The sequence below is a fragment of the Scylla paramamosain genome, chromosome 20, assembly GCF_035594125.1.
Source record: "Scylla paramamosain isolate STU-SP2022 chromosome 20, ASM3559412v1, whole genome shotgun sequence".
NCBI lineage: Eukaryota > Metazoa > Arthropoda > Malacostraca > Decapoda > Portunidae > Scylla > Scylla paramamosain.
The window spans coordinates 19,446,783-19,468,994 of record NC_087170.1 but is presented as its reverse complement, the minus strand read 5'-3'; the positions used below and the strand labels follow the sequence as shown (position 1 = coordinate 19,468,994).

Below are 22,212 nucleotides of genomic sequence, written 5' to 3'. Positions count from 1 at the left end.
GCCATTGAAAACAGTCGTGGTGAGAGAGCAAAGCGTTTCTGAATATGATCGTAGGTGCGTGACGAGCGTGTCTTGTTGTGGTGTTGTGGTGTGTCATTTGCTTTCACATTACTCCATTACTCGTCATGTTTGGTTGGGTCTCGCGCTGCTTATGCAAAAAGTGATTAGCTTTTTATTTTTTCCGTAAACAGAAACGGAATAGTACTACTGCTTTGTTGTTTTCTTGTTTTTGTTGAGTATCGTGTAGGTTTCACTCATACTTCTTTGTTGTTGTTGCTGCTGCTGTTTTTGTTGTCTTGTTTTATATTTCATTTTTTCATTATTTTTTGTTACTCGTTGTTTCATACTACTACTACTACAACTACTACTACTAACTGCTACTCCCACACTTCCATCCTTCCCTCCTTAAGAATATGGAAGGTGCATCATCTTTCCTTCGTTACTACCACACTAAACATCACCACCATCACGCCCAATCACCCTTACTGTCGCATCACACGGTCGTCACCATCACACCGTCACACCGCACACCACTTATCGTCATCCTACCTATCCTCACACTTTACCACACCACCGTCACACAAGTCACCATCACTATCAGCGTCACCATCACCGTCACTCCACCGCTGCAGGGAAAGTGTTGAATCGAAAAATTAAACGGAAATTAAACGGAAAAGAAATAATAATTGGATGAGAAAATTGCGAACCTATAATAAATTTGTTTCGAAATCGAGAGGAAAAAAAGTATTAGAGGAAGGAAGAGGAAAGGAAAACGAATTAAGAAAGGAGTAAGTAGGAAGATTTAAGTTAATCCAAATCTGAAATGAGGCTAAGAAGAGAAACTGAGGAAAAATTCTAATCGTGAGAGAGAGAGAGAGAGAGAGAGAGAGAGAGAGAGAGAGAGAGAGAGAGAGAGAGAGTACTGAGTGAGTGAGTGAGTGTGTGTGTGTGTGTGTGTGTGTGGTGTGTGGTGCGTCATAATGAAGATTGTGTGTGTGTGTGTGTGTGTGTGTGTGTACGCCCCCGCTAAGAGTGAGTCACTCAAATGTTAATTAGATAAGAGAATCCTCGTTTTTCTGTGTTCAAGTGATCTTTGTCCATCCCCTCCCCCTACCCTTCTGTTCGTGCCTTATTATTATTATTATTATTATTATTATTATTATTATTATTATTATTATTATTATTATTATTATTATTATTATTATTATCATCATCATCATTTTTTGTAGAACACTTCACAGAGGACATTTTTCAGTGTTGTGTGTGTGTGTGTGTGTGTGTGTGTTTGTCTATGACTGTGTGTCAGAGAGAGAGAGAGAGAGAGAGAGAGAGAGAGAGAGAGAGAGAGAGAGAGAGAGAGAGAGAGAGAGAGAATAACACTTTAAATCAGCCCACATCCTTCATTAAACAAAAAATATCGCCAAGCCTCACCGAAAACTGCTAAACACGACGCGCTGAGAGAACACGTTTTTATTCCCAAATTGAGTCAGGCGTAAGGAGAGAGAGAGAGAGAGAGAGAGAGAGAGAGAGAGAGAGAGAGGAGGAGAGAGAGAGGAGAGAGAGAGAGAGAGAGAGAGAGAGAGAGAGGGGCGTTGGTTCGCAAGTGCCACTGGCAGAATAATGACCCGTGTTTTCAAACGTTTTGCGTCTTATCTCGACTACTACTAACAGTTTTTAAATAACGTTATAGAAGATTTCAAGGATGTTAACGTGATTTTACTGGTAGTTTAACGCTGAATTCTGAATCAGTAGTAAAAAAAATGTGTATAACCGTACTAATCATTGTTGTGGCCTTTGAAAACAGTCATATTAAGAGAACAAAACATATAAAAGTAAAAGAATACAGGCCAGTGACGGGAACGAGGCGAGGGCTGTGTTAGACTAGACCGCTAAGGGCGTGGCTGGACAGGGGCGAGAAGAGGATCGGTTAAGAAATCAATGCATAAGAAAAAAAAAAAAAGAATAGTAAAAAGATGCCATGTTCGTTGCGCCAAAACCAAATTCAGAATGGCTCTAAAAACCAATGAGGCGATGCATTTTGTAATTCCTGACCTGGTAACCTCGTCTTCTAAGAACTAAAGTCGTAGGAAAGATGAAAGGAGAAAAAATGAGAGAGCAGACTGTTCCAGATTTTTCTTTTTTTTTTAAGAAATGACTAAATACGGTGATACTTGAAAGGTGGAAGCGAAAAAAAAAGTGCTGGAAAACAAAAGAAAACGTTGATCGATATGAAAATGTAAATAGAGAGAGAGAGAGGGGGGGGGGGAGACGCAGTGGGCAGCTGGGTCGTGTTGGTGGCCCCGTGACCCGAGACAAGCAGGTGAGGCGTGTAGGGCGTGGGACAAACCTGTGGCGGGGAGAGAGCGGAGAGGAAGGAAGGAGAGTGAAAGGAACGAATGGCGAGACAGAAAGGAAGGAATGGGGAGGAAAAGAAGGGAGAAGGTATAGAAGAAATGGGAAATGGAAGAAGGGAAAAGAAGGAAAGAGGTGGAGGAAAGAAGAAAAGACGTTGAGGAAGAAAGGAAGGGAGGAAAGAATGGAAGGCAAGATGGAAAGAAATAAGGGAGAGGAAAGAAAGAATGAAAGAAAGAAAGAAGGAAGAGGAGAGAAAAAAAGTAAATTAAACAGGCGGAGGGAGGAAGGAAATAAAGAAATTGTAAAGAAAAGAGGTAGAGAAAGGAAGGAAAGAAAAGGAAAAAGATAAGACAGATGAGGTGGAAACAGAGGGATGATGGAACTTTGAAGGAAACACACACACACACACACACACACACACACACACACACACACACACACACACACAGAGACAGAGACCAAGGAGCAAGTTTCTTTTCTCCATTAACTCTTGCTAACGTCCTCCAGTCTTATTATCAGTGATCGGTATGCGTACTATTGTAATCCTTTGTTCCTTAGTCTTAAACGTTTTTTGTCTCATAAGGAGTGTTTTCATAGACCACATTGTGATTAATCAGGTTCTCATGTGTGTTTTTCTCACTGATAATGCAGCATCCTTGTCAAACTACCCGGTATCATGAAAAACACTTGAAAGCCTAATCACTTCCGCTAGAGCCCGCTAAATGTCGAGATAAGATGCTGAAGTGTTTGAAAATTAGAATCTTAGCTGCGGGACAATCTTCTATTAACATTTAGTCGCCTCTCCACGCAGGAAGAAAAGAAGGAAAGACAAAGAAGAGAAGTTGAAGGAAAGGTGAAGGAAAGGTAGAGAGAGATTACTTCTTAGGACCGCATTCTGCAATGTTCGAGTACCTTATCTCGACTGCTTTTAACAGGCTGTAGTGAATGTTTTTTTGTTTTTTTTCAGTTTTTTTCAAGGAAACTTCCATGATTTTAGTGATATATTCCCTTTGGTCCTTACCGCCTCGCGTGCAGTGGCGCCGCTGTGTTGCTGCACGAACTCCCTGTGACTGCCTGAGTGAAGAGGGAAATACAGTATCGTTTTTTAACTTGTCACTTCTTATCTTACGGTTATTGTCAGCATTTCTTCTTCAGGACTCCCAAAATATCAGATATGTTACCAGTCATCCCCTCGTGCGAGTGTGCCTGCCTGCGTGCGTGCGTGCGCCTGCCACACCCTGAAGGGTAAACAAGGCGAATTATAAGACAAGACCAGACTGTCTGAAAGATCGTTTAGTGTTTTCTCCTCCTCATGGGGAATACACACACACACACACACAGAGAGAGAGAGAGAGAGAACACACACACAGAGAGAGAGAGAGAGAGAGAGAGAGAGAGAGAGAGAGAGAGAGGAAATAAAGGGGGAGGGGGAGGAGGAGGAGGAGGAGAGGAGGAGGAGGAGGAGGAGGAGGAGGAGGAGGAGGAGGACAGGCTTGAGGACCTTCGGGAAGAGAGTGGACGCTTGGCGGGGTCAGGCAAGGGTCACCAAGAGGCAGGGAGAGACAGGGAGTGGCTCTGATATCCCTGTCCCAATGCCTCCTCTCATGCCTCGCCTTCTGCTTCCTCCTCTTGTATTTCCATCACTTCCGTCCTCTTTCTCCCGCTCGTATTAAAACACACACACACACACACACACACACACACACACACACACACACACACACACAGTCTCGTATTAGTAGTATATCTCCTCCTCCTCCTCCTCCATCCTTCGGCCATAATAACCTACTTCATTCCCTTTACCGAGTTACTAGCTAGAATTACTCTTACTTCCCTGTAATCAGTCATGCAAGAACAGAGAAAGAAAGTACTTACTGTTTGTTTATCCTTTGTAACCCTCTCTCTCTCTCCTCCTCCTCCTCCTCCTCTTTATTTTAAAAGAAATTTTGCAGTGTGTGTATGTACTGAACTTTAAAAGATTAAGAAATGTGGGGGTAACTTTTTTTCTGACTCTATTCTCGGGGATTTTTTTTTTTACTACTTTCCATTATTTTTCTCAGGCTTTCTTTTTATTTTAACCTTTTTTTTTACTGCTTTCAGCTTCTTTTCATGTGTCTGAGGAGGAGGAGGAACTGTATGCACATTCTCTCTCTCTCTCTCTCTCTCTCTCTCTCTCTCTCTCTCTCTCTCTCTCTCTCTCTCTCTCTCTCTCTCTCTCTCTCTCTCTCTCTCTCTCTCATCCTTGTTTATTATCAGTATGACAACAATGTTTTTGTTTAGCTTCGTTTTCTTCAGCAAATTGTGTTATTGCAGATTATCTTTTTTTCAAAATTGTGTGTGTGTGTGTGTGAAGGTTGACTCCTCACCCATACCTTAGCTAATAACATCCTCCTCCGTAGATCATCCACTCTTCCCATCATTCCAGTGTGCTCACTCCCTCACCACCCCTGCCTCTTTCACCACCCCTTTCCGCTATACATTCTGTTTTTGTTCAGTATCTTGCTTATCTCACTACTTTTACTGTCCTCTCTGCCTTCTCCCTCATCTATACTATTGTTTTCACCCCTACGCTTTCCCTGCCTTTCTTCCACTATCTTTTAACACGCTCTCCCCCTCTGTGTATCGTGCCCCGCATCGCTTTCATTTGATGTGATGTGGAAGAGAGAGAGACCGTACTACAAAAATACGTTTCTAAAAAAGTTATAGGTAATTGTGGTAAAAAGGATATGTAGCAGTGAAAGAATTATTAACTTTCTAAACTAACTGCGAAGCGATCCTCATGGTGATCTCAGTGACGATTGTCACAGGTTTGGGCAGACCAGGGCGGCCCCGCGACAGTCACGCACGCCCAGTAAAAGAAGGGTCAGAGGGTGCGCTGGCGGGTCGGTGTTGCTGTCTGCATTACTGTGTTGTGAGTCACTCCAGCGTGAAGACTCATCCTTCTTGTCATCCACTGGGAATTTAAGAAGGAGACTTCCTTCATCTGAGCTGCTCCCACACTAGCGGTTTTGGCGAGTGTCCGTGGCCCCGCTGTCGCTGCTTACCAGTTAGCTGCGAGGTGCCAGTAAGGTTACCTGATGCTGGGAGTTCCAGTGATGCTCCCCTGAATGGATCGCCGTTAAATCAGTCTTCATTAAGTCTTATGGTATTAATATCGTACTTTTCTGCTTCTGCTGTTTTTGTTCATCCTCCTCCTCTCCTTGATAGGACCCCTCGCAGCTTCCTTTCCGCCAGTGGAACACGAGGGCAGAGAGATGACACGAACAAACACGAGAGGGCGTTGACGAGGGAGGCGGCACGACCATCCCTCTCCCGCTCCCTCCCGCCCAACGACCTCGAAAAGCCCCCAAGGTGAAGTGCTCGACCCCGGGTACCTGCCAGAGCCTCGCCTTCCCTGTTTTAAAAGTAATGCCAGCCGTGCTCCAGCTCATCGCCACCGGAGCTCAACCCTGCGTGTGCCTCCCGATGTTCAAGGAAATCAGGGGTGTGTAGCGGGTCCTGCGTCACGTCCCGGCTGCTGACAGGCTGTGCTTCACCACCACCACTGCAAGGAGGAACTAGCCAGCGTCTGAGCTTGTTGTGGAGTCGTGGTAGTGTTGTAAATCTCGATTGCCTCATTTGTTCCGTTTCGTTCGTTCCGTTTCGTGTGTGTGTGTGTGTGTGTGTGTGCGTGTGTGCGTGCTTATACAAACGGAAAAACAATAAAAAGCAAACTCTTTATTTTGATAGTGACGTTGAAAATCATAAATTATCTGCCATCGTACTAAAGCAAGTGGGTGGATGACAGGAGGCTGCATCGAGAACCCCCAAATCTTCCTCTGACCCACACAAAGGAACACAAGGGAAGATCATACTATAAACAAACCTGTTGTCCATTAAGAAACCGTTTCTGATATAGACCTACACTGTCTATGAAGGAAAGTATTAAACTTAAAGGATGAAAGTAGTTGAGGCACGTGAGGTGACTGGGAGGTGTGGCTTTAGATAGGCCGCTGCCCTCGATGGTGGAGAGCGATGAGTCACCAAGTGCTTGTGTCGCTCTCATGTATACACTGCCTTTCCTTGTGTCTTCGTTGATGTTTGCCTTCAGTGCGATCGCCGAGGAAGATGTTGAAACTTTCGTAGCCGAGTAGTGTGGGTGGTGAGTGATTGGGGTGTAAATCTCGTGCATTAATTCTCTCTCTCTCTCTCTCTCTCTCTCTCTCTCTCTCAGCATCCTCCTTTCTTCTCATCAATTTCTTGTTCAAGTTTCCTTTCCACCTCTGTTCTTACCACCTTGTTTGGTTTTCTTTATCCATTCTTATCTCCCTCTTTACTCTATATTGTTGCACGTACTCTTAAGTATTTGCTGTTATTCTTGTTCTTCCCTCCCTTTACTTTATCTGGACTTCACCACTTCTAACACGTGTCCTTCCTTCAGGTGCGTCGGGGGAGTACTGAAGCCGGCAGCCCTCGTTCGCGTGGTCAAGAACCTGCATCCTTAGTTCTGTTCCTCCCTCCTCTCCTGTAGAAGACTTCCCGCCTCTCTCCCCCAAGACATCACAACGCTACGAGGACTCACCGTGGAGGACATGATGAAGCTGTTGTTGATCTCGCTAGCTTCACCATATGTAAGGTGTTCGTGAACAAGGTTATAGCGTAGAAAAAAAGAGAAGAAAAAAAACAGGAAATATTGCAAGCACCTCAGAAAAAACATGGACCTTCAAAACCCCAGATATGATGTGGTGAAAGTGTAGGTAGTAAATGTGATTACAGTAAGCGGAATTGAAGTGATTTCTTATGATACTTCAGTAAAAAAAAGACGAATGTGTGATGGAAGCCAAAACAAGTGTCACCTCGCCTGTTCGTTCTCCGCGCTCACCTTTAGTAGCTTTGCTCACAGCTCGACCAGGTCTTCACTATGCTGCTGACCTGGCTCGGGGCGCGGCCAAGGTATAGTGCCGCCCCGACCCCGTGTGGCACCCCCGCCCCGCCCCGCCCAGCGCAGGCTACCATGAAGCTGCCCCGCCAGACAAGATTGGACCCGATTGTTTCGACTTAGCGAGAACATGTTACTGCTCACGCCCGTAGGCTTGGTAGGTTCTCTCTCTCTCTCTCTCTCTCTCTCTCTCTCTCTCTCTCTCTCTCTCTCTCTCTCTCTCTCTCAAGGTGCCAGGGTCAAGGACTCGCGGAGTTCGTTGTGATGGTGACATGATCGCGACCTTCCCCTTCCACATCTCTATTGACGTGTGTGTGTGTGTGTGTCTGTTCGTAAGAATTTCTTCACCGTTGTTTCACCTTATTATCTCATTCTGATATTTCCCCTTGACAGTGCCACTTAGATTATTATTGTTTTTATGTCAGCCACAAGTATTCAGCACTCCCATAACCAAACTCTCTCTCTCTCTCTCTCTCTCTCTCTCTCTCTCTCTCTCTCTCTCTCTCTCTCTCTCTCATTTACATGATATTTATTTAGTAACTTTACTATATAAATCCAAGAATTTTTGGTAATTTTATATGCTTTCATTTTCTTAGCTGGTTATCCTCCTGCATCCTTCTCACATGTCAGAGCCACTCACATAATTTAAAAGTAAATGATTATTAGTATTATTGTGCACTAGACAACTGAGTCCATATACTGATATATTAAGGCATGTTGCATGGTAATGGTGATGGGCCAGGGTTAAGAAGACTCTAACTGAACTTTGAGCTCTAAATGATGTTACTTTATCTTATCCTTTGTGAACAGTTAAACAAGTCAATAATAATGCCACATAGTTACTGAACCCTGTTAATTCTACAAAGTATCCCTCACATTTAACCCTCTCAATGCTATCCATCCATCCCATTCCTGCTTTTCCCCTTAACCTTACATCTCTCACATCAAATCCAGTTTTTACATTATAGTACACTGATAGACCATTGTTCATCCTCTCCCCAGCATTACACAAGATGCCCATTGAGCTGTCCTGTGCGGGTAAGAGTGTGGCTATGGGTGTGGGCATGGACGTGTGTGGCGCTGAGTGCATCCCAAGGTATTGGTGCTGGGCAAGGAACCATCCTGCAAGACTTCCCAATTGCAGCCGAAGAAAACTTCTACTCCTTCAACCCAGATGGAACCTACACTTTTTCTTATGACACAGGTTGGTCGGCTGACTAGCACTAATGTGGCTCATTGGAATATGCTGACTTGTACAATGTTCTTTGCAGGTGGTAATTAATAGCCATGAACTACAGTAAACATGATTCATTCCAATGTAGTGTTCATTATGGCAAATGTGTGTTAAGGTGCCTGAAGAACCTACAGGAAAAAATTAATTGGTTCCAGGGAACCAGAAAATAACAAAAATATCAAAAATTTTCAAAAAACATAAAATGGGCACATTTCCACTACTACATTTGAGATAATATATATATATATATATATATATATATATATATATATATATATATATATATATATATATATATATATATATATATATATATATATAAAATTGTTTTGCATAATCTCAGTTTGGGGCAGAGCAGATTTGTTTCACTGTCGTCATGCCTTTGGCTGTTGGAGCTATTGCTTTAGAGGATGCAATGAATGGACCTCCAGTAGCCCTTATCTTCTAAAAATATTTGTTTTTGTTGTAAACAAGTTCTTTCTCCCAGCTGTGAAGAACACGCAAGCACTTGGGAGTTGCTTCCACCTGACCCTACTGATAAGCACCCTGGGTGCTTCACCTAAATGAAAGCACCACAATGCTATGTTGTGAAATGTTGATATTTATGTAAAAACCAGATCGCTTATTATAATCTTAAAACCCCAACCATTCATAGCACTGCATGGTTTGATGAGCTAAATAATCCGTACTTAATACTTGAATTTCAGTAAAAAGAACAAATATATTTTTAAGAAAAATTGTGGTGTGGCAGAGCAGCTAATGGGGCTCAGCCAATGCCTCAACGTTTTTTTTTTTTTTTTTGAGAATAAAAAGTATAGATATAATTATAAATAACCAATAACTTAGCTGTGGTAGAGTGGCAGAGAACTGATCTAGATGGTGGCTGACTGGTGACTGCTACTAACAACAGGAGCCAAGCAGAGCTTTGTTCCTTTGCTTGCAACATCAAAACAAATGCTACCTAGATCCACCCACTCTCTTTCCCAATTTATTTATATAGTACAAAGGGTGTTCAAGTTACAAGCAAGATACATTACAGAAGGCTACTTGTAAGTTTTTGCTCGTAACTCATCATAATTTTTTGGTACAAAAAATAAATAAATAAAAGTCTTATCATACATTCCACAAACAATGTAATGCTTACTTATTTGATACCGAGAGAGAGAGAGAGAGAGAGAGCACCTTGCCTTATGGGTGATGTGATACTACTGAATAGAGACAGACTTGAGGCTTCTGCCAAATGCAAGACTCAAATATGCCAGGTGTACAACCCAGGTTAAAGTGAGATGTTTCTCTCTCTCTCTTTCTCATGCACATTTATTTCTCTTTCTCTCTCCCTCTAATGGTATCACTAAAGGTATTATTAATATTTTTGTTAACATAGAGAAACATTCAAGTTCTTTCATATTATGGTAGTGAATACTTTTCACAATATCTGAAAGCTGCTAGGGAAAATTGTCTAATTATCAAAAATATATTCACAGTCAAGATAAGTGTGAAGTTTGAAAGCACTTAACTAATACTGAAGTCACCACCCACCCTGTTAATGGATCCCTCATCATGTACTTTTTAACTAATGCCTTTCCCCAATAACAGAAAAAAAGGCAAATAGCTTTAGTTATATAGAAGTTAATAATTTTAAAGATTTACTTGTTGGGGTGACATTACCTTAAATTTAAGGCAGGAACCTTGGGAGTGGTGTTGACAGGAGAGGTGGCAGGCTTTGCCCTTGACTGAGGTAAATCGACTTAAGACCTGTATTCATTAAGTTCATTCCTTTATCAGCAACTTTGATTCCATTATCTAGTTTCTTAATGACAACTGTTTTTGGAAAGGTTTTCTAAACATAATGACACTCATTCATATTTATTTGGGTATTTATCTCTAAGCATATTTCTCTAAGGGAACAAGGCAGAAAATATCCATCCATGTCTTTCCCAGCACAGTCTCCCTAACCCAAGTTTCATACACATTCATCATGATCACTGGATACAAATGTCGTGCAAGTTGAACTTCATGTTTGTCGTAACAAATACAATCATCACCCAAAGTCACAAAAAAATAAATAAATAAATAAATAAAAAAAAAATGGAAACCCTAATACTTATAAATCAAGTGTTGATGTTTGATTTGGAGACACAGGAAGCCTTAAGAGTGGTACATTGTCACATGTGACAACTCACATACCCTGAAGATGATGAGCTAATTTTTCAATCAGTGACAGTAACTTACAGGCACAGAGGGAAGACACACCTCTCCTGTGCTCCCCTGTCCATTACCCCTTTGCCATGACCTTCCTATTTTATCTCTCACATTTAAGAAAAAGTTGAGGATCATGTCAAAACACTAGGGCCAATACCAGAAGAACGGTTCAAACTGGGGACATTTTTGGTCCCCTTCCTAGATGGGGCTGGTGTAGGAGGCATCATATCATGGTTCCTAACATGCTTACCAACAAAGAAAAGTGTTGTGATGGTGTTTGTTTAAGAGAGGGGATCAGCAACTGAGAGATTGAAAGGAAGATAGATAGATCAGAGGCAGCAGTCACACGGGTGGAGAAGGCTGCACTTGCACTTAGAACGAGTGTCATTCCGTCACTGTGCAACTCACACTGCACTTTTTCACTGTTTCTTTCTCTCAGGAGTGACACCAATTCCAAGCACAAGTGAGCCTCCTTCTTCATATTATTATTATTATTTTTTTTTTTTTATGTAGGAAGGATACTGGGCCAAGGGCAACAAAAATCTAATAAAAAAAAAATGCCCACTGAAATGCCAGTCCCATAAAAGGGTCAAAGCAGTGGTCAAAAATTGGTGGATAAGTGTCTTGAAACCTCCCTCTTGAAGGAATTCAAGTCATAGGAAGGTGGAAATACAGAAGCAGGCAGGGAGTTCCAGAGTTTACCAGAGAAAGGGATGAATGATTGAGAATACTGGTTAACTCTTGCGTTAGAGAAGTGGACAGAATAGGGGCGAGAAAAAGAAGAAAGTCTTGTGCAGCGAGGCCGCAGAAGGAGGGGAGGCATGCAGTTAGCTAGATCAGAAGAGCAGTTGGCATGAAAATAGCGGTAGAAGACAGCTAGATATGCAACACTGCGGCGGTGAGAGAGGGGCTGAAGACAGTCAGTTAGAGGATAGGAGTTGATGAGACAAAAAGCTTTTGATTCCACCCTGTCTAGAAGAGCAGTATGAGTGGAACCCCCTCAGACATGTGAAGCATACTCCATACATGGAAGGATAAGGCCCTTGTACAGAGTTAGCAGCTGGGGGGGGTGAGAAAAACTGGCGGAGACGTCTCAGAACACCTAAATTCATAGAAGCTGTTTTAGCTAGAGATGAGATGTGAAGTTTCCAGTTAAGATTAAGTAAAGGACAGACCGAGGATGTTCAGTGTAGAAGAGGGGGACAGTTGAGTGTCATTGAAGAAGAGGGGATAGTTGTCTGGAAGGTTGCGTCGAGTTGATAGATGGAGGAATTGAGTTTTTGAGGCACTGAACAATACCAAGTTTGCTCTGCCCCAATCAGAAATTTTAGAAAGATCAGAAGTCAGGTGTTCTGTGGCTTCCCTGCGTGATATGTTTACCTCCTGAAGGACTGGACGTCTATGAAAAGACGTGGGAAAGTGCAGGGTGGTATCATCAGCATAGGAGTGGATAGGACAAGAAGTTTGGTTTAGAAGATCATTAATGAATAATAAGAAGGGAGTAGGTGACAGGACAGAACCCTGAGGAACACCACTGTTAATAGATTTAGGAGAAGAACAGTGACCGTCTACCACAGCAGCAATAGAACGGTCAGAAAGGAACAGGTTGAATGTAGGCAAACTTCCAGCAAGAAGGAAAGGTAGATGTTGACAGACAGAGCTGAAAGAGTTTGACTAGGCAAGGTGCAAGCACGGAGGCACAGTTTCGGAGAACAATAAGAGGGACCCCATCAGGTCCATAAGCCTTCCGAGGGTTTAGGCCAGCGAGGGCATGGAAAACATCATTGCGAAGAATTTTAATAGGTGGCATGAAGTAGTCAGAGGGTGGAGGAGAGGGAGGAACAAGCCCAGAATCGTCCAAGGTAGAGTTTTTAGCAAAGGTTTGAGCAAAGAGTTCAGCTTTAGAAATAGATGTGATAGCAGTGGTGCCATCTGGTTGAAGTAGAGGAGAGAAAGAAGAAGAAGCAAAGTTATTGGAGATATTTTTGGCTAGATGCCAGAAATCACGAGGGGAGTTAGATCTTGAAAGGTTTTGACATTTTCTGTTAATGAAGGAGTTTTTGGCTAACAGATTTGGCATGGTTCCGGGCAGAAATATAAAGTGCATGAGATTCTGGTGATGGAAGGCTTAAGTACCTTTTGTGGGCCACCTCTCTATCATGTATAGCACGAGAACAAGCTGAAAAAGAGTGAGGAATGTACGCCTCCATGCCAGACACTATCACCTCTGTTATGCGCTCAGCACACAAAGACGGGTCTCTGACACGGAAGCAGTAGTCATTCCAAGGAAAATCAGCAAAATACCTCCTCAGGTCCCCCCAACTAGCAGAGGCAAAACGCCAGAGGCACCTTCGCTTAGGGGGATCCTGAGGAGGGATTGGAGTGATAGGACAAGATAAAGATATGAGATTGTGATCGGAGGAGCCCAACGGAGAAGAAAGGGTGACAGCATAAGCAGAAGGATTAGAGGTCAGGAAAAGGTCAAGGATGTTGGGCGTATCTCCAAGACGGTCAGGAATACGAGTAGGGTGTTGCACCAATTGCTCTAGGTCATGGAGGATAGCAAAGTTGTAGGCTAGTTCACCAGGATGGTCAGTGAAGGGAGAGGAAAGCCAAAGCTGGTGGTGAACATTGAAGTCTCCAAGAATGGAGATCTCCGCAAAAGGGAAGAGGGTCAGAATGTGCTCCACTTTGGAAGTTAAGTAGTCAAAGAATTTCTTATATAGTCAGAGGAGTTAGGAGACAGGTATACAGCACAGATAAATTTAGTATGAGAGTGACTCTGTAGTCGTAGCCAGATGGTGGAAAACTCAGAAGATTCAAGAGCGTGGGCACGAGAGCAGGTTGTTAAGTCATTGCGCACATAAACGCAGCATCCAGCTTTGGATCGAAAATGAGGATAGAGAAAGTAGGAGGGAACAGAAAAGGGGCTACTGTCAGTTGCCTTAGACACCTGAGTTTCAGAGAGGAAAAGAAGATGAGGTTTAGAAGAGGAGAGGTAGTGTTCTACAGATTGAAAATTAGATCTTAGACTGCGAATGTTGCAGAAGTTAATGAAGAAAAAGTTGAGGTGGGTGTCAAAACACTTAGGGTCGTCGACAGAAAGGCAGTCCAACCTGGGGACATTTATGGTCCCCTCCCCAGATGGGGACTCCAAGGCTGGTGTAGGAGTCGCCATGATGATTTTAAAATTTTTGGGTGAAGGGTGTGTGTGTTATTAGGTGCTTGTAGTTTATATATATATATATATATATATATATATATATTCATTATATATATATTATATATATATATATATATATTATATATATACATTATATATATATATTCATTATATGTTCATATAATTTAAAACATTTCTCACTCGAGCATGTAAAATGTCGCTTGACATGAGTGCTAGTGAGAGAACGGTGCAGCCAATCAGCTGGGAGCTTACTAACCTGCCTAGGAGGAATCAAGCTTAAGTGAACAGACTAAAGCTCCCCAACACTACACAACATAACATACCTCATAAGTGCTGCCTTTCTCTTGAAATTCATGAAGGTTCAGACACCAGGATACTGATGCAGAACAGACAGACAGACATCTGACTCTCATCCCTTGCAGGTGGAGGTGAACATCAGAGTTTTCGGATTGAGATGAGGGATGCTTCAGGTCGAGTCTCTGGTCGGTTTGGCTATGTGGATCCAGCTGGTGCCCTGCGAATTACTGAGTATCAAGCAGACAGCAGTGGGTACAGGTGAGGTTGTGGATAGTGATCAGGAATGCCTTGTACTGATGAAGAAAATCAAAGTATTTGTGGATAAGCAAGAGAGTAGTGTAGTGATAGAGGAAAAGAGCACAAGATAGAGGGCAAAAGTGCAAAGGGAGTGGTATTTTTTGTAGTGTTATTATACAAAAAGAATGAAGAATACACACAATCATGAAAATGTAATTCAAATTAAAAACTAATAGCTCAAGTATACATTGTCCATCATCCTGACTATATTTATTTGGCAAATCCTATATTTTCATAATCTTCTTTAACCCTTTCTATTTTCACACTTTCTTCAGACCTTACTTATGGTAGGCTGACATCCACATTGAACTGTGCACCCAAAACAAAATACCTTGTCTTATATTACAAACAAAAATCCAGAACAGAGGATTCCTAGTCCTTTATTTGCAAATGACATTTCAACATTTCCTATCACTAAGCAGTTCAGTTTTACACATACTTTTTACTATTCTCATTGTGCTATGAGATACACAGCATCTAAATAGTGCTGTCTGAAGAACATTACCACTATATTCTCCATGTCTCATCAAAGGCCACTAAAAAGGGACAGGGTGACCCTCTCCACATTCTGACATGAACAACTCATATTTTTCTCAAAATATTATGATATGACTAATCCTATACTTCTACAGGGCAAGCATAGAAGTGTACCACCAAGTGAGCCTGGCACCCCCTACACCACTGATAGTGGGACCTTTACCAAAGGAGCCCACTACCCTCCCTGATCCCCCAGCAGACCCTCCACAGCCACCTGTCATGCATCCAGTGGGACCAGCCCCTTTCTTCCCACCCCAGCAGCCTGTCCTAATCATTGGGCCACTCCCTAAACCACTCCAGCCTGAAAGTGCTGAAGATGACCAGGATCCTCCAGATCTGAATGAGGATTCACTCTTCACAGTATCGTCCAATCCTCTGATTCCTGCTGTGTTTCCCAAGACTCCTCTGGGAGATGCTTCCCCTGGAGACCTCCTCAATTCTGCACAGGGAACTGAAGGGATAAGCATCCTGCAAGGAAACTTCACTGGTATTCCCCAGCAATCTTCTTCTGATCCTGAAATTTCTCCAAATAGTACTGTCACAGATAACCTGCAAGTATCTTATGATGGTAATCTTGAAGTTTATCAGAATAGTACAGTTACAGCATCTAGAACACCAACAGAAGATACAAATCAGCACAGAGAATCACTGGATGCTGCTGTTAGGGATGCAGGACAAACAGGAGCCTCAAGCAATTCCCAGCATTTCCCACAAAAACCACAGCTGCTCCTGACCCAAAATGGTTCTCCTGTGACTCTACAAGAGCACAAGGATATTATTAATCCAACTATGACTAACCAAGAGAGAAAAGTTGCAATCACTGTACCTGGTGTCACAGTCCATGCAAAACAGGGAAATCCTGTCAGTGATAGTGATGTAAATTCTTATACAAACAGTGACCTTCTCCAGCCTTCACCAACCTCCACTATCATGTCAACAGTATCCAGACTGGCAGAGAGAGGTGCCAAAAGGGAATCTGCAACAGCAGCAACTTCATCACCAATGTTCGTGACAAAAAGGAATGATGACCCTAGAAGCCAATCCAGGAGGTTCCGTAAGCTTCCTCCTGTACCTCCCACTCCATCCCAGACTTACCTCCCAGTGGGTGCTCCCCGGCACCAGTATCCCACTGCACCACTCCTTCAGCTGCCCCAAGACTCAAATAGTTACCCTACATAAGCCATCAAGCATTTGGTAGTGGAACTCTTGCCAGAGTAGTTTTCCTGATCTCCTGATGTTGAGGCAGTGGTAGAAGTGAGCCTGCAAAGTTCAGGATTCAGTTAGAGCTGTGAAGTACATGGTAGCTGTGCTTTTTATCCACATGCATAAATGTTGTAAGTGCAATATATGTGTATCTCATGCCACACTAATTACTTTTTAGTTGTAAAATTATGCATTTTGAAATAATGACACCATATATTTCTGAAATGCTCACAGCAATCACAATGCTGCACATGAAATTTCAAAGTGTTCCATAAGTGACATGACAAAGCCTGGGACATTCAGTTGGTGTAAGAAAACCTGTATGCTCAAATCACTGCACTAACTTTCAAGAGTGGAATACAAATCTAAAAAGAATGTTTAAGTTAGTGATGCAATGACAAAATAAACAAAGGTGATAAATTTGTAATTAATGTGCAATATATTACACATTAAACACACGTAGAAAAACACTGCCTCTGCCCCCAGCCAGTGAGCCAACAGTGATGTGAGGTTGTTCACCCAACCTGATTGCTCACAGACAATGCAAGTGTGTCAAGTTCCTCCACTGTTGGAATCTCAACTTGTGATGGACTCAGCCAAGAGCCTCACACTAGCTAGTCAAGTTCTGAATGATACACCAATAAACTTTCATATATAAGTGAAATAAGAAATATCTCTGAATTTCAAAGGAATGTCTTCTGACTCCATCTGATTCTCTGCTAGGTTTTTGTTAAGTGACAAAAAGTACAATGGTTGTGTAATGAAAGTTCATTCAGATACTCATTTTTCTCCACTAGCAAACCAATACTGTAAGCACTGAGGGAAAGAATAAAGATGCTTCAACAGCCTTTCCTAAGTGTCCATGTACAAACTAACAATTTTGTAGAAAGTGATAGTTTAAACCAAAATAGGGAGACACATCTACTGAAAATTTTGATGACCACACATAACAAAAATTGTACTCAAACTGATGGGCTTTAACAATAAATTATAAAGAATTGGGAATGTAAACCCTGAATCACTGTTTAACTAATCCTCATGAAGAATGAGCCTGGCTTTACAGTGCAAAAAATGATACAGAAACAGAGCAAAGGGGACTGAATAGAACAGCTTATATGGATTAATTTTCATCTCCCCTCTGGTTAACTCTCCAAATATAAAATCTAAATAGCTAAATAAAATGTTTGCTATCCACTCCTACACTGATGATACCACCCTGCATTTTTCCACATCATTTCACAGACATCAAACCCTTCAGAAAGTAAATGGTTCATGCACCACAGCCACAGAACACCTGACTTCTAATCTCTCTAAAATTTCTGATTGGGGCAGAGCAATCTTATTGTTCAATGTCTCAAACCCAATTCCTCCATCTCTCAACTTGGCACAACCTTCCAGATAACAATGCCCTGTTCTTCCACAACAATCAACTATTCCCCTCTTCTACACTAAACATCCTTGGTCTGTCCTTTACTTATAATCTAAACTGGAAACTTCATATCTTCTCTCTAGCTAAAACAGGTTCTATGAAGTTAGGCACTCTGAGTTGTCATCGCCAGTTTTTTCACCCCTCCAGCTGCTAACTCCATGTATGGGGGGGTTTCCACTCAAACCAATCTTTTAGTCAGGGTGGAATCAAAAGCTTTTCATCTTATCAACTCTCCTCTAACTCACTATCTTCAGCCTCTCTCTCATCGCCACGATGCTGCATCTCTTGCTATCTTCTGCCACTATTTTCATGCTAATTGCTCTTCTGATCTTCTTAACAGCATGCCTCCCCTCCTCTGCAGCCTTGCTCCACAAGACTTTCTTCTTTCTTATCTGCTATTCTAATACAAGAGTTAAAAAGTATTCTTAATCATTCATCCCTTTCTCTGATAAACTTTACAACTCCCTTCACGTAGAAACACATTTTTCGATATATATATATATATATATATATATATATATATATATATATATATATATATATATATATATATATATATATATTTTTTTTTTTTTTTTATGAATATTCTCCTGTATTTTATAATGTAACCATCTATAAGCTTAGATAAAAAAATTCATATTGGAAAATTGTTTCCAATTATTTTTACAGGTCCGGACCTGCATTAAAAATTTTTTTTACAAATTTGAATATCAAGAATTTTTACATAACAATTCTGATATACTGGTTACTTACAAAAAAAACATTATACATATGTAAAATAAGTCGTTTGTCTTCTTTGGAGCACAGTACAAATAAAAATAATTTTTCACTTTTTTTTTTAATTAAAACACGTACAAACACACTTTTTTCGATTGATATATTTTTTATATGAATATTCTCCTTCTGAATTTCATAATGTAATAATTTGTAAGCTTAGATAAAAAAAATTATCGGAAAATTTTTTCAAATTTTTTTTACAGGTCCGGACCTGCTTTACAAATCTTGAAAAAAAAAATTTGAATATAAATAATTTTTACATAACAATTCTGATATGTTGGTTACTTGAAAAGAAGAATATACATATGTAAAATAGTCGTTTGAGTTCTTTGGAGCACAGTACAAATAAAAATAATTTTTCACTTTTTTTTACATTAAGACACATAGAAAACACACATCTTTAATTCATATATATATTTAATATGAATTTCCTTATTCTACATTTCATAATGTAATCATCTGTAAGCTTAGATGAAAAATTTTTAACGCATAATTTTTTCAAATTTTTTTACAGCTCACCTGTGTTACAAATTTTGAAAAAAAAATTGAATTTCAAGAATTTTCAAATAATAATTCTGATATGTTGGTTACTTAAAAAAGAACCGTTATACATGTGTAACATATCCGTTTGAGTTCTTTGTGCTATGGTACAAATAAAAATAATTTTTGACTTTTAAAAAAATTAAGACACATAGAAAACACACCTTTTTCAATTCATATATATATTTTATATGAATATTTCCTTCTGCATTTGATAGTGCAATCATCTATAAGCTTAGATAAAAAAAATTTTATCAGAAAATTTTTTCCAATCTTTTTACAGGTCCGGACCTGCATTGCAAATTTTGAAAAAAATTTGAATTTATATTTAATTTATTTCCCTCATTAGTTCCATTAGTTTTTCATGCTCTCTAGCATCTCCACTTGGACTTCAGTATAAAGAAGTAATCATAACAGCCTCACTCATGCCTTTTACCTTTATAAACATGCTCTCACAATATTGTTGTACAAAGGTTATCTCAATGAAGGTTACATATAAATTAGTTGGCCCCTTCCTTCCTCTATATTTATGATATTTTTCTCAATCATCTCTTATCCATCAATACTATACTCCTCTAATAATCTATCATATCTATAATTCTTAGGTCTAACTTCTTGCAGTGCAATAATGCTGGACTTCACTGTGTTATCCTGTACTCTGGGCTTATCTTAGGTTAGCACATCCACATTGCTGAACGTAACTCTTAACTTTTTTACACACCCAAACACATGCAAAACACCATTATATCCCCACAATCACTCAAAACATTGCCAAAAACACACACAAGATCAGAGAGAGAGAGAGAGAGAGAGAGAGAGAGAGAGAGAGAGAGAGAGAGAGAGAGAGAGAGAGAGAGAGAGAGAGAGAGAATCTTACCACCAAATATCATGCCTACCATCTCAGAAATCTTCCTCATAACCATCTTGCATTTCAGTTGAAATTAACATGATTTTTGGTATAGTTTTTAATTGCACATATCGCATCAACACAAGGCTGAACTGAGCTACTGGACTTGCTTAGCATCCACATTGTCTTTATAGTTTTATTTCAAGATGATGCAGGAAAGCAGAAAACACACACACACACACACACACACACACACACACACACACACACACACACACACTAATAACATTGCCTGACTGAGAGACACACACCCTGATATCCCTCACTTACCAGTCATATCTTCTTATAATCTTATAATCTTATAATCTTATAATAAGCTGGGCCGTGTCCGGCAGGTGTGAGTTGCCCCTAACCTAACCTGGCAACTCAGGCCAATCTGAGGTGGTCCAGCCAGCTGGGGGCCCCACATGTCCACTAGTGCCGAGAAGAGCCCCATACAAGCTGTGTAGAACTACAGCACGCACATTTCACACTCCACACCACTACATCTTGTCACACTCCTCTTGCACACCTTGCAGTCATCGACAGCCATTCTGACTTACTGTGGGGAATACGAAAAAGATGTCTTGAAAAATACAGAAACAGTCACATATTCTCTGAACTCTTGATCTTGATCTTGATGGTACAGGTGGCACAGGATCACTCCTGAGCCAGGCCTTTGGATCGGCAACGCCTGTAGAAGGGGAAAAAAAAAAGAGAAACGAACAGCATCCTCTATCCTAATTTTTCATACACCTGGCACACCACATTCTCTCCAGAAACTCTTTTACCGCCTCAATCATCCTTTCATTCGCCTCTCTACACAGTCCCAGCAACAACACCATCCATTCATTTCCTGTCTTCTCCACTCTTTCATTCCCATCATGCCCTAACTCAGTCAGTATCACTTGCATCATCTCATTCCTGTCTCTGGCATGCTTCACACATAAGACTGGAAAAACACAGAGAGAGAGAGAGAGAGAGAGAGAGAGAGAGAGAGAGAGAGAGAGAGAGAGAGAGTGTGTGTGTGTGCGTGTGTGTAATGAAAAAAACAACAATGCCCTTAACAAACAAAACACTTTCCTAAATACATATCATTAATAACTGGAGAAAAACTACAGGACACTTCGTTAAGTTGTTTACTTACTATGTAGGAGATTACTGGTCTTGTTCTTCTATATATACATCAGACACGTAGTCAGCAGCCCTGGCACTCTCTTCATTGGAGGAATATAGCACTCTTGATGTCATGTTTTTTATCATTGACTTTGATTGATGGCTTGAAGGTCGTACAGTCACTCCTGGATGTGGAAGCAACACACTTCTTCGCTAGGATGATGTCTCTTACGGTTTCTGTTTTTAGCTTATTTCTGTCTTTTGTTTTCACACGGTTTACACTAGAGAAGCAGCGCTCACAGTCAGCATTAGCATGAGGCAAAGAAAGACATCCTAGTGAAAAGTCTGAAACAAGCTTAAACTTGGGGTTTCCATCACTATCCTCCAGAATTTTTATGGCACACCAAAATTTATCAGGCTGGTTGTAATTGCTTTTGTCCACTTTTTTCGCCATGTTGGTAATGGATTCAGGCAGATCTTCTACGGCAAGCTTCCTGCACTCATTGTCCAGTTGCTGGAGGGTAGAATCATCCTGGGCAATGATTCGGGGAAGGTGTGTCGCGAGGGGCACCAAACTTTGCTCTTGCACTTTGACCTGGATGCCTAGAACACTGGCTGGCTCCAGCATATGCATTCTTGAAAGGACTTCCTCTCCGAAATTAAATCTCTTCCTGATCTGTTCTGCTGCTACTATCAAAAATAATCTGCAGTGGAAGCGGAACTCATACACTTCCTTTTTTTGCTTGCTTAATTCTGGATTGTCTGTTATTGTTTTTAAGACAGATGCACCCAAATACACCTGCTCTAGCATCAGGAACTCACGTTGATATCTTGGATCAACTTTTGAAAGTATGGTTTTCACAATGTATTCATGGTTCATGTACTTCAGTAGCAATTCTTTATATAAATTACAAACTTGCATTTGCAATTCAGTTATGACCACTCTTTCACTTTGAAATAAAAGGTTCAGCTGAGTAAACTTTGGTAATACTGAAGAAAGGAAGCAGTAGTAAAGCCTGGTAAATGGATTGTGCAGTTGTTCATAAGCACTTCTGTGCTACCACAAGTTTTCGTCTGTTGAAAATTTAATTCAGTAAAGAACATCTGAAGAGGGCCCCATTGCTCAAGCATCCTTTTCACAACAGCCGTGTAGGAAAGCCAGCGCGTTCTAGATGGCAATAAAATCCTAAGCTTTTGAGCCCCAGCAAACTCTTGAAATTCTACAAATTGTGCCAAT

General features: G+C 41.0%; 2 protein-coding genes across 2 annotated transcripts in view; both read left to right on the top strand.

The window, feature by feature from the left end:
- Positions 1 to 7,020, top strand: part of LOC135110575 (probable RNA-binding protein 19) — a 70,955-nt gene extending 63,935 nt beyond the window's left edge. The window contains exon 19 of the mRNA XM_064023025.1: positions 6,776 to 7,020. The gene's annotated coding sequence lies outside the window, so the exon portion shown is untranslated. The remainder of the gene's footprint in view (positions 1 to 6,775) is intronic.
- A 147-nt stretch (positions 7,021 to 7,167) lies between these two features.
- LOC135110133 (uncharacterized) lies at positions 7,168 to 17,245 on the top strand. The gene is made up of 4 exons (XM_064022089.1): positions 7,168 to 7,287; positions 8,276 to 8,477; positions 14,316 to 14,448; positions 15,120 to 17,245. Exons 1-4 carry the CDS (start codon positions 7,168 to 7,170, stop codon positions 16,201 to 16,203), a joined length of 1,539 nt encoding a protein of 512 aa, XP_063878159.1. The 3' UTR covers positions 16,204 to 17,245.
- Positions 17,246 to 22,212: the final 4,967 nt, after the last annotated feature.

What these genes read in the sequence shown, in the direction of transcription:
- LOC135110133 (XM_064022089.1), top strand. Translation starts at nt 7,168, where the DNA reads ATGGAAGCCAAAACAAGTGTCACCTCGCCTGTTCGTTCTCCGCGCTCA. An exon ending in TGGCTCGGGGCGCGGCCAAG is followed by an intron (nt 7,288 to 8,275) that starts GTATAGTGCCGC and finishes TCCTCTCCCCAG; the next exon opens with CATTACACAAGATGCCCATT. An exon ending in CACTTTTTCTTATGACACAG is followed by an intron (nt 8,478 to 14,315) that starts GTTGGTCGGCTG and finishes CATCCCTTGCAG; the next exon opens with GTGGAGGTGAACATCAGAGT.